At 41.1% G+C, this 15,601-nt stretch overlaps 1 protein-coding gene across 1 annotated transcript in view; it reads right to left on the bottom strand.

Moving 5' to 3' along the window:
• Nucleotides 1-15,169, bottom strand: part of LOC124795895 (paired box protein Pax-1-like) — a 318,684-nt gene extending 303,515 nt beyond the window's left edge. The window contains exon 1 of the mRNA XM_047259975.1: nt 14,992-15,169. Coding sequence (XP_047115931.1) covers nt 14,992-15,001 — 10 coding nt within the window. The 5' untranslated portion in view covers nt 15,002-15,169. The remainder of the gene's footprint in view (nt 1-14,991) is intronic.
• Between the last annotated feature and the right edge of the window lie 432 nt (nt 15,170-15,601).

The following is a 15,601-nucleotide window of genomic DNA, read 5'->3' as shown; positions in this document are numbered from 1 at the left end:
GAGATAATTAACTATAAAATTTGTGTTTTTTCTAAACATGAAGTTTAAAATATAACAGCTCATTAATTTTTTCATAAATTAAATAAATTATATAGTTTCATGCACCTGTGCATGCTGTGCAAAATTCATCGAAGAATCTCTCTTACTTATGAAGAAAAGTATAACTATAGCAACAAATGCACTCAATAGTAAGAGAAAAAATTATGAAATTTCACATGTAAAAAAAATTTGTTTTGCTATGTTTTTGAACTTCCACTGCTATGATTGTGAACCCCTAAACCTTCCTGGACATTCTGACAAAGTTTTATGAATTTATTTGTAAAAGTATAGACAGTGGAAATTAAAATGTCCTGTGGTGCCTCTCCTGCTCCTAGTCGGCACGTTTAGCTCCTACTCCCCTTAATTCAGTAATAGTTACCCCGAAGAAACTACCTTCTGAATTAACTATATATGCTCTGCTAATGCATCTTCCATCTCTACTGTCATCTAATCAGGTCTTCCAAATTTTTATGTTTTATTTAAACCCCTCCAATGGTAACATAGTGTAGCCTTTGGTATATTATACCTTCTACATGCTTCATTAAATCCAGTTTCACCATTCTGATATGTTAGTAAAGTTTCGTCCATACCCTCCTACTTCCAATTATTGTACGCTCTCTTCGTCATATTGAGCAGCTGAAACCAAAAATTTTTATTTGGTGTGTAATTTCCATCAACGCCTAAGACGTACCAGTACGATTGATGAATATTCTATAGGTACGACTTAGACAGTGATACCGCTACTTTTTCAAACAAGAATTAGAGCCACAACCTCAAAGTTTTCTACCGTTTTTATTAGCATATATGAATGGCAGAGAAGCACGAAAACCGATTTGATACAAAACAATTACTTTATATCATACTCTTCTCTAAAGTCTCTTACAAATGAGCTGGAGAATGTAACAAAAACAGTCAAACAAACTTACCTATTAATTACTTTTCTGTCACAACACCTAGTGGTGCGATTACCTGTTTTTGCCTACTCGCTAGACTATTTAGTTCAGTTTTACACCACTTGATGTCACATTTTATAAACCTGGAGTACGACTTAGGCTATGGTACGACTAACGCAAATTTTACCCCGCTAAGGCGCAAGCTAGACAAATTACTTTTTGTAGTTTGTTCTCCACATTTATCTATTGCAAAATACCAGCGGACGTCTTAGCTACTCTTACACAGACACAAAAGCTTTTCCCCTTCAGTAAACGCTTTAAACAAATATGTCGTGTTATAAAATTAATCTTTTGTAGGGTCATAAAGGGCCTTCATATTTTCACACGCCTTCTCCACAGCGGACATTAGATCTGTTTATTTAAGTTGTCTGCACAGGTATGATAAACTGTCATCTAATGTATTAGTTTAGTATAATGTTGATGTAAGAAGGAAAAAATTCTACAGTTTGTCGTATAGAAAGCTAGATGAATTCCTGTAAATTAACATTGTAAGTAAGAAAAAACCTATATTCAAGTTGCGTCCTAACAAAGAATAACACTCAGTAATAATTAACTTATTCTTGTGAAATACCTTTTCGTCTGTAGTAGGTCTCATGATCACGTCAAAGGACTGTTAAGAGAAGTCAGCATAATCTGCAGATTGGAGGCAAAAACTGAAATGCTACGCAGAATATTGAGTAAACAGAAAAATAATCGTCAAGTATCTGTCAGCTTGAGAAACAGCAGATCTCACATAAGTGATAATCAATATAATTTCATTGCTCTAGTTCTTCTTTTCTGAGTAATGAGTGTTGGTATCGAAACGTATAGTACTATTTAGTAATATAACTGGAAGCAGTTTCTTTGCAGCCCAATAATTTCAGCATTTGTTTGAAGAGAAGCTAAACTAAGAGGAGCTTAGATTTAAGTGTCAAGTATTTCGTTCTGAATTTGGAATCAATATTCATTAGAGAACGGCTTGGGAGGAATCACATTTGATTGATTTCATATCCTATTTAGATGACAAAGGGCTTCTTTCTTCTAAAGACGGCACACAATAACGTAATTCCTACGAGAGTTAAATTTTTCTCAGAATAACCAGATGTTAGGCTACGATAATGTTTATGTACAGAACCTAAATTAAAGTCCAAGAAAAATCACAATTCTTCCATTCTTGTAGGCCTGAAAACTCTTATTAATGCATTCATTTCCAGATTCTGTCGCTTATTATAGATTTTGAATGTGACCTGTCCATTGCCCAGCTTAAGTGCAATAATGGTTACAGTTAATCTGTTTTGCTCTTTCAGCTGATTTTGGAAATCAAGTCTCTACGAAAATAAATCATATTATTGTCGTTTTAAAGATACTTCACAGTGCGCAAAATATTGGGAAACAATTAGTGTTAGAACTACATTCATGCCTTCGCTCATGACACTTAAAAACATATTTTCACTGGCCGAGCTTTCAAAGAGCTTCTTGTGCCATAATATTTTGAAGCAAATACGAGACACAATATGATTCAAATTAAAGCGAACTGAAGCGTTGATTTAAATGCAAAAACGCATGTATTTACATTGATAGCCAAAGGAAATAGTTCCACGTGCATATGGAAAAATATATCGAGTTATCGGACATACGTATAAACATGGATAGAGTTGGTTACCCTTCAATTTACTCGTCATTATAATTTAGGAAACAGTTTCAGGCAGACCTACATCTCCAATGTAGCTTCAACCGAGCGTCGTTTTTACGTATCTTCAGCAGCTTCCTCGGCTAAACAGTAAAAACGAGAAGAATTTACTGCCGTTGTTGGCTGAGTCAAACCGTTACAAGCTCGCTGACACATTACACGCCGTTAGTCCCTCCGAAACCGCCACAGTCGACGCCAATGTCGTAAGAATTTAATGATGATTCTCCGCTGCTGTCGCTCTAGTTTCTTCTACAAATTTCAACGTAAAATTCCAACAGCGATATTAATTAGTAAGAAAACTGGAAAATGTGCCTGTTAGAGATCAATGAAGCGGAATACTTTCGGCATCGAGCAGAAAGCTTTGAGGACAGCAAATTGTTTAATTTCGGTTCTGATACGTCGATGGTTAGCCTGTCAACTGTACGGATATATTGCTATGATTTAATTTTGTTTCGTATATTTTAAAAATATCTCCAACTGGTTGTTACTCAAGCAGCAAATAGCATTTCGAATATCGAGACAAGATGTGCAAGGTCCAAACTTCTATCCACAACATACTTCAAAAACTAAGGAAATAAATTAATAAATATACTTCTATTCAATGAGTTTTAGTATTCCTAAACGTGTACATTACGTCACGTCCAGACAAAAACAACGCTTATAGTCTCACTTGAACATTACAGTTTCTTGACGGCCAGTTTCGAAGCACCTTTTTTAGAGTTTAAGATTTAATAACAGATGCTTGTCATAGTGCAACAGTCAATAATAAGTTGCAATGTGCAAGTGAAAGCAGAATAATAACGCCACTACGGGGTAATTAATGTTCACTCCTTCGGCATCGCCGTGCGTCAATTGTAGCCTACATGGGACACCTTGCCTAGCTGGTATGGGGTGTGATTATATGCGTGTTATTTTGCAATAGAGCCGGCCGGAGTAGCCGAGCGGTTCTAGGCGCTACAATCTGGAACCGCTACGGTCGCAAATTCGAATCCTGCCTCGGGCATGGATGTGTGTGATGTCCTTAGGTTAGTTAGGTTTAAGTAGTTCTAAGTTCTAGGGGACTGATGACCTCAGATGTTAAGTCCCATAGAGCTCAGAGCCATTTGAACCATTTTGGAATAGTCAGATCATTTCGTTTTACTTGTGAAACATTAAAAATTTATATCGCACAAAAATATTTATAAAAGGAACAGTTATTTCTATCTCTCCAAACAACTAAGTAATTCATCGGCTTATATAATATTTTTGCTTTTATTTAGGTTATTTATCAACATTAATAAAATGTGGCCTGTAAAAACCATGAAATAACACAAATTTGGCAGAACCCAATGTAATGTATTGTGTGGAGCAATGTGAAGACTATATTACAGTCCACTAACAATCATTTTCACTCTCAGTCCTGTACTTAGTGTAGCTAACTAGTATGAAAATGATACCATTCAAAGGAAGTTCTCGACAGCGCAATTAAAAATGGCGAAACAGCATCGGGAAAGAACACCTATCCGAATACTAGCGCAGTAGTACTCTTCTTATTATTTAATGTTCGCCATGTTTATTTTCATACAAACTACTGTTAAAATAATAAAAAATGTATTTACATAACACCATCGACCACTCCTAGTTGCATATGATAGGATCCAAAAGTACTCTGTAGCAAAACAATGTTTTGTACTGGTTAAAATATTCCGGGAAATGTTTGTTTTGATATTAGAAGTCAGTTTTCAGTAAGTATATTTCATTATAACTGTCCAGTCAATGTAACATCCAGATACCGAATATTTCTGTTCTTTCAGTCTTTTTTCGTTAAAATTGTGTGGTGCTGACCCGAACACGAAATCCCACTACCCTTACGTAAACAGCGAATAAGCAGCCTGGCCCACAGCATTTTCCGTGTGGACGATTGCCTGTGAGGAATCTCAACTCCCATTTGAATTTTTTAATACGCTACCCGCAAGTCTTGCAATACCACGAGAGACCACGTAACGTAACTGCTCTTAATACTCCGCAATTCCTTTCGTTTTGAAAAATGACGTATAGGTTGAACTAGAAATTCGCCAGCTTACCTACGAAAGTCAATGATATTTTTTGAGTAATATGATATAAGGAAGCTGATGGCTAGTAACATGGTAACTCTATTTCATCTGATTCCTTGACCAAATTTTTTGTGTCTATATTGTACCGAAAATATTTGTACAATAATGCAAATGTCGGCGACGTGCGCTGTGTCTCTCGTTTGGCAACAAACTTGCTCCACTCGTTCCGCTCCCTGGTCGGGGGCAGGCTCAGACAGCAGAGACCATACAGAAGCTATATACAAGCAGGGAAAGTAGTTGTCAGATACAAGTTTAGTCCTCCAGTGGAACTTTACCACCTGAGCCCAAAAAGTTTCGAGATTTGGTTAGTGAAAGATACGAAAACGTTAAGAGGCTGGTTTTAATGCTTCTGGTGTACTACAAGGCTCCCACCGCCCCCTCCTCTCACCCCACAAGACTACAACACACAGAATGTTCGTGCAATCATCTAAAACTATAATAAAAGTCGCTCATTGATACGTTGCACAACACGTGAGTCACATTAGCTTAAATGTCGGTTATACCGTCAAAGTGTTGACCCTGCGTTTGAATTTCTGAACTTTGTCGTTTTGTGGTAGGTTAATATTGATATCAGCAAGTCTCGTCACCCGTGATGATTTTTTCCAAAAAAGAATTGTCAGAGTTTACCATTTCAATCAAGTCGCGGCAGGCGTGCTCGCGCCGTTGTTTTGTTTGGGAATCAAGGTGTACGGGACAAACTTTGCTCACACTTTTCTCTTCTTCAGAATATTCTGGATAATGTCTTGCGTTGACACACCAGGGCCTCGAGTCATTTAAAGTGCCGGCTCACGACTATCTGGTCGATTGCACGTCTGTTGTTTACAGCAGTTAGTTCAAACTGCCACCACAGCTATTGCTCCGACGTCATTTACACACCAGGAATAAAATCAGTCTCGTAACTTCTTAGACGGGCGGTGTACGAACAGTATCCTTTGCTGTAATCGGGAATTTATATATTAGGCAGTTTTCATGGACAGTTCACTCGAGCGAGATTAGTGGAACTGGTTTTACATGTATAGTGAGCGCTCGGAAACTGAAGCTTGGAACTACTGAAATTAAACCCAATCCTTCGGGCCACAAGTAAGAGTACATGGAGCAGTGTTGTCCAAGCTTTACAAACACCACGGACCGCTTCGGGGAGATTCGGGTTCAAAAGTCTCCTCTAATTGAAGGCGTGTGGACCTTGTCATTCGTTCTGAATATAACAGAGTACTTCACCGAAATATGCACGGATAGTCTGCAAACCGGATAATGCAGAGCGTGATATTGGCGGGCTTTGCGGACTAAGAAGATACTCCCGAAAGGCCTCCGAGCGTTTGTCGCTGGTGTTCGGTTTCACCATGTAGTAGGCCTTCTTAAATTGATCCGTATTATATGGAAATGTCTAGGAGATGCGACTGTATCATAAATTTATGAAATAATTTCTACCGCTTCAGTCAGTTTTCAGCGAAGTCTATTAGCTCGACGGATTTTGCCAGCGAGCTAGCATCATCAGGTGCATTACAGTTACATGTACATTGCATTAATGTAGAGTGTGATGAGTACTATTTGCTGTGTGTGCCAGTATGCCTATCTACTAAAATTTAAGCGTATTTTCTGGAAATTTATTGTTTGGCACAAAGAGCGCAGCAATAAACATCTGAATGTGAAAGCGTTAAGTGATGTTTACGTTTATTACCGTGCTGTGTGTGTCAGGCAAACAAAGTTCCAGAAAATACAGTTAAGTTTCGGTACATACTGACATATCCAGCAAACTGTCCTCATCATACTTCAGATGTATGCAACGTACATGTAACGGCAATGCACCTGATGATACCAGCATGCTGCCGAAACGCGAGCGTGGTAATAAATATTAGCAAGAAGTGATTGAAGCAGTTTGAATTATTTCATCAATTCACCGTGTCGTTTGCGTAATGATGAAATTACGCATGTCACGGCAGGAAAACGCCTCTTGTATCGAAGTGGGAGCGCCAGCTATTTTCGTCTCGGTCCTTGGCAAACGGTGAGTGAACACTCGTGGACAGGCTCTTGGGCTGCACTCTGCCGCCCCCGCACCTGCAGGCGGCGCCTGGGGCTGACCACGGCATGTCGCGGAGCAGCACGTGTAGGCCACCGGCCGCTGCCCACGCACGGCAACACGCTCGCTCAGGGCTTTGCACCTCGTCGCTGTTATAGTGGCACCTGCAAGACTTTGGTGACCACCTATTTACTCGTCTGATATTCTTCTTAGTTCTTGGGACAGTAAGACTATACGAACAGGAGCACGGCACGGAAACAGCGAGGACTCTGCAGTAGTTCCTTCAACAACTGGTAGAACGGCGGCAGATGCATCTGCAGGAACTTATACGGAGGGGGGGGGGGGGGGCATTCTAAAATTGCCCTTTTCTATGTAACTGAGTAAGTAGTTTGAGAACATCTAATGTCCCGAGAACTATATTTTAGTCCGCAGCTCGTGGTCGTGCGGTAGCGTTCTCGCTTCCCGCGCTCGGGTTCGATTCCCGGAGGGGTCAGGGATTTTCTCTGCCTCGTTATGACTGGGTGTTGTGTGATGTCCTTAGGTTAGTTAGGTTTATGTAGTTCTAAGTTCTAGGTGACTGATGGGGAGAAATTTCTGGTGAGTAGGACTTCCAGTTTCAACGTTTCCAACTATGTTTTGATTTGTCTTGCGACATGGTGTCAAGCATTGTCAGGCTGCAAAATTACTTTTTCATGTCTATCGCTGTATTGTGGCCGTTTGTCTTTCAGTGCTGAGGTCAAATGCGTCAACTACTTTCGATAAGGATCTCCTGCGATTGTTTCCGTCGGTTTCAGTAGCCTCGAAATCCTTCTCTGTTTCCACCACTACTCTGGTCACCTTTACTGAAGCGTTGAAACAATTCTCTGCACAATAATATTATCTTGGAACTCTTCCAATTGGTCCGTTCAAAATCTGAGCACTATGGGACTTAACATCTACGGTCACCAGTCCCCTAGAACTTAGAACTACTTAAACCTAACTAACCTAAGGACATCACACAACACCCAGTCATCACGAGGCTGAGAAAATCCCTGACCCCGCCGGGAATCGAACCCGGATTTGGTCCGTGTTTGCATAGAAAAACAGTAATATCAGAAGTTGAGTCCGTCTTGATGCAAAACACCTTGTTATTCGTTTATTTCTTTATTATCCCAAAATAGTTTCGGCGACAAATATCACCATCATCAGAGGGGTTTATTAATCTTATTTGTTGTATGTTACAGCATGTTTTAAGCAATTATTGGCGCTGTTTGCGACTTTTTTTTCGGTTGCCGTCTTTTTACTTAGCGATCATCATGTCATGTTCGTTGCATGGTATGTGGCTGCTTTTATACACAGAAAAACAAATCTTTTGCACTTTGTTTCTGATGCAGAATATAACCCCACTGATGATGGTGATATTTGTCGCCGAAACTAGTTAGGGATAATTATGAAGTAAACGAATAACAAGGTGTTTTGCATAAAGGCGGACTCAACTTCTGATATTACTGCCATTCTCTGCACGTTCTTTCGGTAATAGGTGCCCCACATAAGCATCACCCTGCATTTTATGAGCCTTAGCTGTAGATTTCTTCGTGTTAAAGCAGAAAATTAAAACTTCCCGCAAATGACGAGAACTGGGCTCTTAAGCTGACGTTCAATCGAGAATAATTATAAGACACAGGCACAAATCGACTAATATTTTGATCGTGTCGTGTTTACAAATGCCTAAGCTTCTTGTATGACGCTTACGACCTATCAACTGCACCACCACTTGGCACTTTGCGATCCAATGCAAATCGGTGGAATCAAAATTTTAGACTGAATATCTTAAGCGATTGATTGTTATTCAGTCACTATTTTTTAGGGTGATTACTTACATGCATAAAGAGGAAAAGCACTAGTATCTGCAAAGTATATCTTCTAATATTAATATACCACCTTATAAATTCAGTATCTGAAATCACATCTTCAAGTGGTGAAATCGCTGATACTCAACGTGCTAGGAAATAAAGCTGATATCCAGAAAAAATATTTTCTTCCTCTATCGTTAACGATGGCACTGAAACTTAAAAATCTGAAATACAAAAAACTATCAAAACGACGGAAAAGGCAATGTTTGATATCAAGCGAGAAAAAGTACCTTGGTTGTACGAGGAAGATACAGAAACAAGATTAGTGATTCCATGTCCTGCAAATTTTCGCATCCGCCTTAACTGCAAGACAGTGCAAATATCGGGGCAGTGCCAAGGAAACGGCATAATTCCACGCGAACAGAGTGAGAACTAAGCAAACCGAAGTTACATTGCGTTTGCTAAAGCTGTACTATTTCGCATCACGCGCGGCAGTGCTAAATCTCCACTATAGTAGAATCGCTGTCACCAACTGCTGCAGGATAATAAACAGGAAATCTGTTCCCCGATTCCAGGAGGAATAAGTGTCACTTTTTGTCCTCCCTCCCCCCTTTCTCCCCTTGCGGACGCATGTGACAGGGGGTATCCGCATCATATTGCCCCCAAAGGCAAATCACAAGAGCGGCTAACCAGAGTTCCTTGTCCCCTGTTAAACAAACTGCACTCATCTTCCAGAGATCATTTCTCAAAGGAACCTGCTATATTCACTGCCATGTTGATCTACTGAAATTCTACTAACTCCAGAACAATTCTGTGACATCGACCTGAACTAAAGATTAGCCTTCTAGATCACATATATTTCTAATTTTAACCAAATGGACAACAAGAAAATTTCTTGTAACAACTGCGGATTTTCCGCAAAAAAAAGATAATATTTCTTATGCCATTTGGCTCTGAACACTATGGGACTTAACATCTGAAGTTATCAGTCCCCTAGAACTTAGAACTACTTAAACCTAACTAACTTAAGGACATCACACACATACATGCCCGAGGCGGGATTCGAACCCGTGACCGTAGCGGTCGCGCGTTTCCAGACTGAAGCACCTATAACCACTCGGTCACAACGACCGGCCTCATTGTTTGTCAAACATTTTTTGAGAAGCTATGTAATTTATTTTGTCATTCAGTAAAATAATTCCTTCCACAAGCGTTATACGCAATACCAAGATCAAAAATGTCGAACGGTTGTAACACCAAAACGGAAGCTGTGGAGAGCAATTTGTGTAAGTACCTTACGAAGACAACCATCTGTTAACATGTAGCCAACACGAATTCAGGAAATACCGTTCTTTATGGCTGTCAACAGAAGATCTCAAGTTAATTCCATGTTTCTAGATTTCCGAAAGGCTTTTGACACTATCTGTCACAAACGGATTCTAATGAAATTGCGGGGCTGTGGAGTAACCTATCGGCTCAGATTTGCCACTCGATTCGCAATTTCCTTTGAGAAAGGTAACTAACGGAAAGTTATCTACTAAAACAGAAGTGATACCTAGCATTAATCAAAAAAGTGTTGCAGGCTTTCGGCTGTGCGTAATCTACATTATCGATTTAGGAGACAATCTGAGCAGTCCTCTTAGGTTGTTTGAAGATGATGTAGTTGTTTATCGTCTACTAAACTCGTCAGAAGATCAGTACAAATTACAAAATGATTTATACAACATATCTGCATTGTGCGAAAGTGGCGATTGATTCTGAACAATAAAAAGTATGAAGTCCTTCACATTAATACTAAAACATTCCGTTAAATTTCGCTTGCACGATAGGTCTTACAAATTTAAGGGTTGTCGATTCAACTAAATACCTAGGGATTACAAGCACAGACAACTTAAATTGAACCACAAAGAAAATGTAATGGGTAAGGCGAACCAAAGACTGTGATTTATTGGCAGAACGCTTAGGAGATGAAAATAATCTGCTAAAGAGACTGCCTACACTACTCTTGTCCGTCCTCTTCTGGAATACTGCTGCCCAGTATGGGACCTTTGCTAGATAGGACTGACGGTAGACATGGAAAAAGTTCAAAGAGAGCGGTTTGTTTTATATAGCCGGACTGAAGGTAGACATGGAAAAAGTTCAAAGAGAGCGGTTTGTTTTATATAGCCGGACTGACGGTAGACATGGAAAAAGTTCAAAGAGAGCGGTTTGTTTTATATAGCCGATAAACAGGGGAGAGAGAGTATCCCCAATATGATAAGCGATTTCAGGTGGCGATCATTAAAAACGGAGTTTTCCGTTGCGGCGAGATCTTTTCGCGAAGTTTCAATCTCCAGTTGTTTCCTCAAAATGCGAAAAATTTTGTTCACTCCCAACTATATAGGAAGAGACGATCATAGAGACAAAAGAGATCGCAAGGTAAGATTTAGGTGTTCAATTTTCCCACGTTTTATTCGAGAGTGGAACGGACGTAAAATAGTATGAAAATGATTCTATGAACTTACTGGCAGGCACTGTGAAATCGCAGAGAAGCCATCATGATGTAGATTTAGTTGCAGATGTAGCTTATGTTAACCTACACATCTACAGTTGCTTGCATTAGGAATTGAAATCTTAAACTTGTCCACCAAGGTAACAAATTTGGTAATGTTGCAGCGACTTGCATATAAGCGGGAGTGTATGAAACAGAGATAAGTCCTCAGTTAACTAAGCAGAGAACTAGAAGGTAATAACCATAACTTGTAGTCAACAAGTGTCGCGATTATTGACGACAGGGGCTGGCTTAGAAGGGACGGATGATCTCAAGAGCAATCGTCGAATATTTTATCTTTACTTATGATAATGCGCTATTTACCAAAGTTGAGAGCCGATTAATAAATAAATCTGTTCTCTACAAAAACGAGGGTTGGTGTAAAGCTCTAACAGAACTGTAAAACGCAATATAACAGTTCAAATGAGGAGTAGCGTATAGTAGCGTGTCGTCAACAAAACCAAAGGAAGCGCACCGCTCTTACGAGAACATGTGTGAGCGTTTCAGCGCTATAACGTCAAGGTGTGAAACTGTACACTCGTAAGTCATAATTTAAGGCACGTGACTGGTCAGATTATCCAATCAATTCCTGAAAGATTACAAGTGCGGCCGCTGAACAGAAGAAAAAGATGGCGATGTGACAAGGATGCAAAATTCAGTGTCATCCGAGCTACGTCTATAATGGAACTCAAACAGTAGTGAAGGCAGCAATACTGACGTAGCTCTACCAACGTCGTAGCATTGTGAGAGGCCACTCGTGTCAACATGTCTGGCAGCATAGCAGATGTATTCCACTACTGTCCAAACACTGAGTATGTTTCGTTCACTTACCAGGACAGGCACAGGTGAATCGCGTGAAATATAGAACAGAAGAATGTCGACCACGGCTCAGCAGCACGAATAATAGTGTTGTGACTTTGTCGTAATGGACTCGTCCTCAGTTTCGAAACTGGATAAATAACGAGCAAACAATTGCTACGTGACGCTCTACTGCCGGCCAGGAATTTTAAGTTCTTCTTCCTGGCGCACGTGATTGAGAAATGCCGCTCAATTGGTATGCAGTTAGTAGCCACGTCTCCGCGCATAAGACAGACTCCCTCGTTCGGACTTGGGGCAGCAAAATAACCGCCTGAGGCGAGCAATCGGCGTCCTCTAGTGCTTAATCTCCCCCAATGACAACGGCGCCCCGTTCCCATTCTGTTAACAAAAGGCCTATGAAGTCAGTACGATTGCTACACATTATCTGCGTAAAATTTTAGAGTTGACGAACTGCCTTCACGCAAGAGTTATTAACTGGTAAATTAAGGGCAGGAATTCGGTAAAAATGAGAAATGACAGAGCGTGAGATGCTTAGGTATAACATGTTGCGCATATAATCCTGATGATTACAGGAGTCTGAATGGAAGACCACATCCTGGTGTCCCGAGACCATGAAATGATGAAATACTCCACGAGACGTGTGGTACTACTGTTTACAGCGGTGATCCCTTGCACCCAGTAGCGGCGTTCCAGTCTTTATGGTGGGCGGTAGGCGGGAAGAGTACTAGAAACTTTTTCATTAGATTTGCATGAAATTTTGAGATAAGCTGTTTGGTAAGTATTTATTATTATTAAATGCTTTAATTTTCTATAATTCTGCCTTGTAAACTATATAGAGTAAAGTCACTTCCCTACTTTAGAAACCACCGTCACCGTGGAACCGATGGACTGTTCGAAAATTTTACTACTAACAGAGATACGAAAGTGAGCGGTAGGTGAAAAAGCTTGACTACCCCTGGTTTATAGCATCGATTTTTGGATTGTTTTTGGTTTTCGAGTACTTTGTCATTCAGATATCTGTTCTGCGCAACGCTCTGAATATTGACATAAGGTATTTGTTAAGTATTTATTATTATTAAATGCTTTAATTTTCTATAATTCTGCCTCGTAAATTTTATAAAGTTACTTCCCTACTTTATAAACCACCGTCACTTTGGAACCAGTGGACTGTTCGAAAATTTTACTACTAACAGAGATACAAAAGTTAGCGGTGGGTGAGAATGCTTGATTACCCCTGGTTTATAGCATCCACTTTTCGATCGTCTTTGGGGTTTTCGAGTACTTGGTCATTCAGATATCTGTTCTGAGCAACGCTTTGAGTTACGAAACTTTCGGTATCTGTATTTAGCCAGCCAGCATACAACATTAATCTAATGTGCTGTGTGAGAAGATTGCTTCTTCACTGACGCATAGACAGAACCATGGTTATTTAATACAACAATATCGAAATGCAGCCTCCAAAAAATATGATGTGGTCTCCGAAACACATACTGAATGTCGAAAAATTTAACTAACATGTCATACAGGTAAAAGGTACGGTGGCTATATTTAGAACCAAAATATTCAATGCATCTAATTGTGGGAGGCAAAGGTTACCTGACCATTCATCATTTACAAATAAAAATCATAATTGTAGCACGCGGCTTTTATTGCTTCTTTCTAAATAATATAACGCTCCGTGTAACGACACTTCACTTATTGTCAAATCTCAGAAGCTGATTTTAAAATGAGTGGCTTCCACTGAGAAGAAAGTCTGACATAGCAAAAGAGAAACAATAATTTTTGGATGCTGTTACATTCACCGCAGACGGGTACTGTTTTTTGTTTTCAGTTGCTGTGCACGAGGCAATACTCTCTCTGCAACATACTTTTCGCCTAAAAGATGGAACTTAACTAAAAACCCGCGCTTGTCGATCAGTATTAATTTGACTGTGAAGACGTCTCTGAAACAAGTGCACCGGCAATATACCGTAGCGTATACCTAGATATGTGTGCAAATGAGGTGACTAGATTCGCAGCAGTTACCACATGAGGAGAAAAGCTTCAGGTATCCAAATCCACAACCACGAAGATATATTGAATGCATTACAACAGTGCCCTACCGTCACAGATATGTAATAAGATGTTTGTTGTAACATTCCTATCAGCCTATTAACGGTCAAGCAAAAAATTAAAAATTGAAAAATACATGATCGACACTAATGATCTATGTGCGAAGATACGTGTATTTGTTCTGCAAGGAAGTAGTTTTGCTTGCTTATGGGAAATATATCCATTAGACAGAGGCATGTATTTTCAGCAATGTTAAACGTGTATGCTAATGTGAGAGAGCTACACAATTCTATTAGGAACTGGAACGACTTTCTGCTACAAGTTGTAACTCTAGCTTGTATAAAGATGAACAGAGCTGGTCCACTTTTTTCCACTCATCACCATATTTTAGTAAATAGTTTGAAGCAGGGCTGCCCCTCGAATGCAGCTAAAAAGACAGACGTTACTGCATATTTTCAAAAGCTCGGCTACACAGTAAAAATGAGAAGAATTTTTATATCGTTGTTGTTTGTCGCGGCGATAGGGAAAACCATTACACGCTCGCCGACACACTACACGCCATCAGTTCTTCCAGAACGGCCCCGGGCGACGTCGGGGTCGTAACAATTAACTGATAAGCTATTGTCGTCGCTGTGGATTCCTTTAAAAAGTTTGACAAATACTTTTTAGTAAGAAAACTGGAAGATGTGTGTTGTAGAGATCAGTGAAGCTGAATAGATGCGACAACAAACGGCATCCAGATCGCGGGAAGCCTATGATTCGGCTTGACGTCGATTGTTGTCCTGACAGTTGCTATTTAATTTGAACAGACATCCACAAAATAAAAAAAAATACATAACTGACACGAGTCGCACGAGATTTTTCGACAGTGCGATGAATCGCATAGGGCCGTGAAATAAGTTTGCCGTCGTACGACATTGGCGGTATTTGAGGAGTGCAGAGGCGAGATGGACACTCGAGGCGGTAGGCGGAAGGCGAGCGGCTCACCCGAGTCCATGGCAAGGAGCGGGGGCGTCGCGGCCCGGTCAGCACGCAGCGGCGGCCGCCGGCCCCTCCACGCTACGCCACGCTCTGCACGCGCCCTTCGTCGCCCCGCCTGCACGCCAGCACGCGCGTCCCACCCGACGTTGCGTCGCCTCACGTCGCTTCACGTCGCGTTCCTCACTGTCCGTGGAGCGGTGCGCTACTGCGTGGCCCGCCAGTCATCCGCGGCGAGCGGCAGCGGCCCGCCCGCCGGCCAGGCCGCGCCTACGGCTACCCCGCCGAGCCAATGGCAGCGGGCCAAGCGGCCAGCCGGTCTTCGATTGGCCGGTGTCCGCCTCCAATGGCCGCAGACGAGGCCTGGGAGGCCGTGCCGGCGCGGGCCCGGCATTCGGGGAGTTGATAGCACGGCGAGCACCTGCGAATCAGCGCTTCGGCGTCCTACTGTGCTCCACCGCCTGCCCGTTACGTCGCCGGCGCGTGCCTGCACACTCTTTCAGCCGTTGTGCTCACGCCTACTAACGTTAAGGTTTTACAGCATATGAGAACGGTTAACTGCCGACTGTGATTTCGCGGCAGCGTGAACCATTTTCACTGTCACCCGGTTTTCCCCGTT

The sequence above is a fragment of the Schistocerca piceifrons genome, chromosome 4, assembly GCF_021461385.2.
Source record: "Schistocerca piceifrons isolate TAMUIC-IGC-003096 chromosome 4, iqSchPice1.1, whole genome shotgun sequence".
NCBI lineage: Eukaryota > Metazoa > Arthropoda > Insecta > Orthoptera > Acrididae > Schistocerca > Schistocerca piceifrons.
Note: the sequence above shows the minus strand (reverse complement) of the source record. Positions and strands in the feature narration are given on the sequence as shown.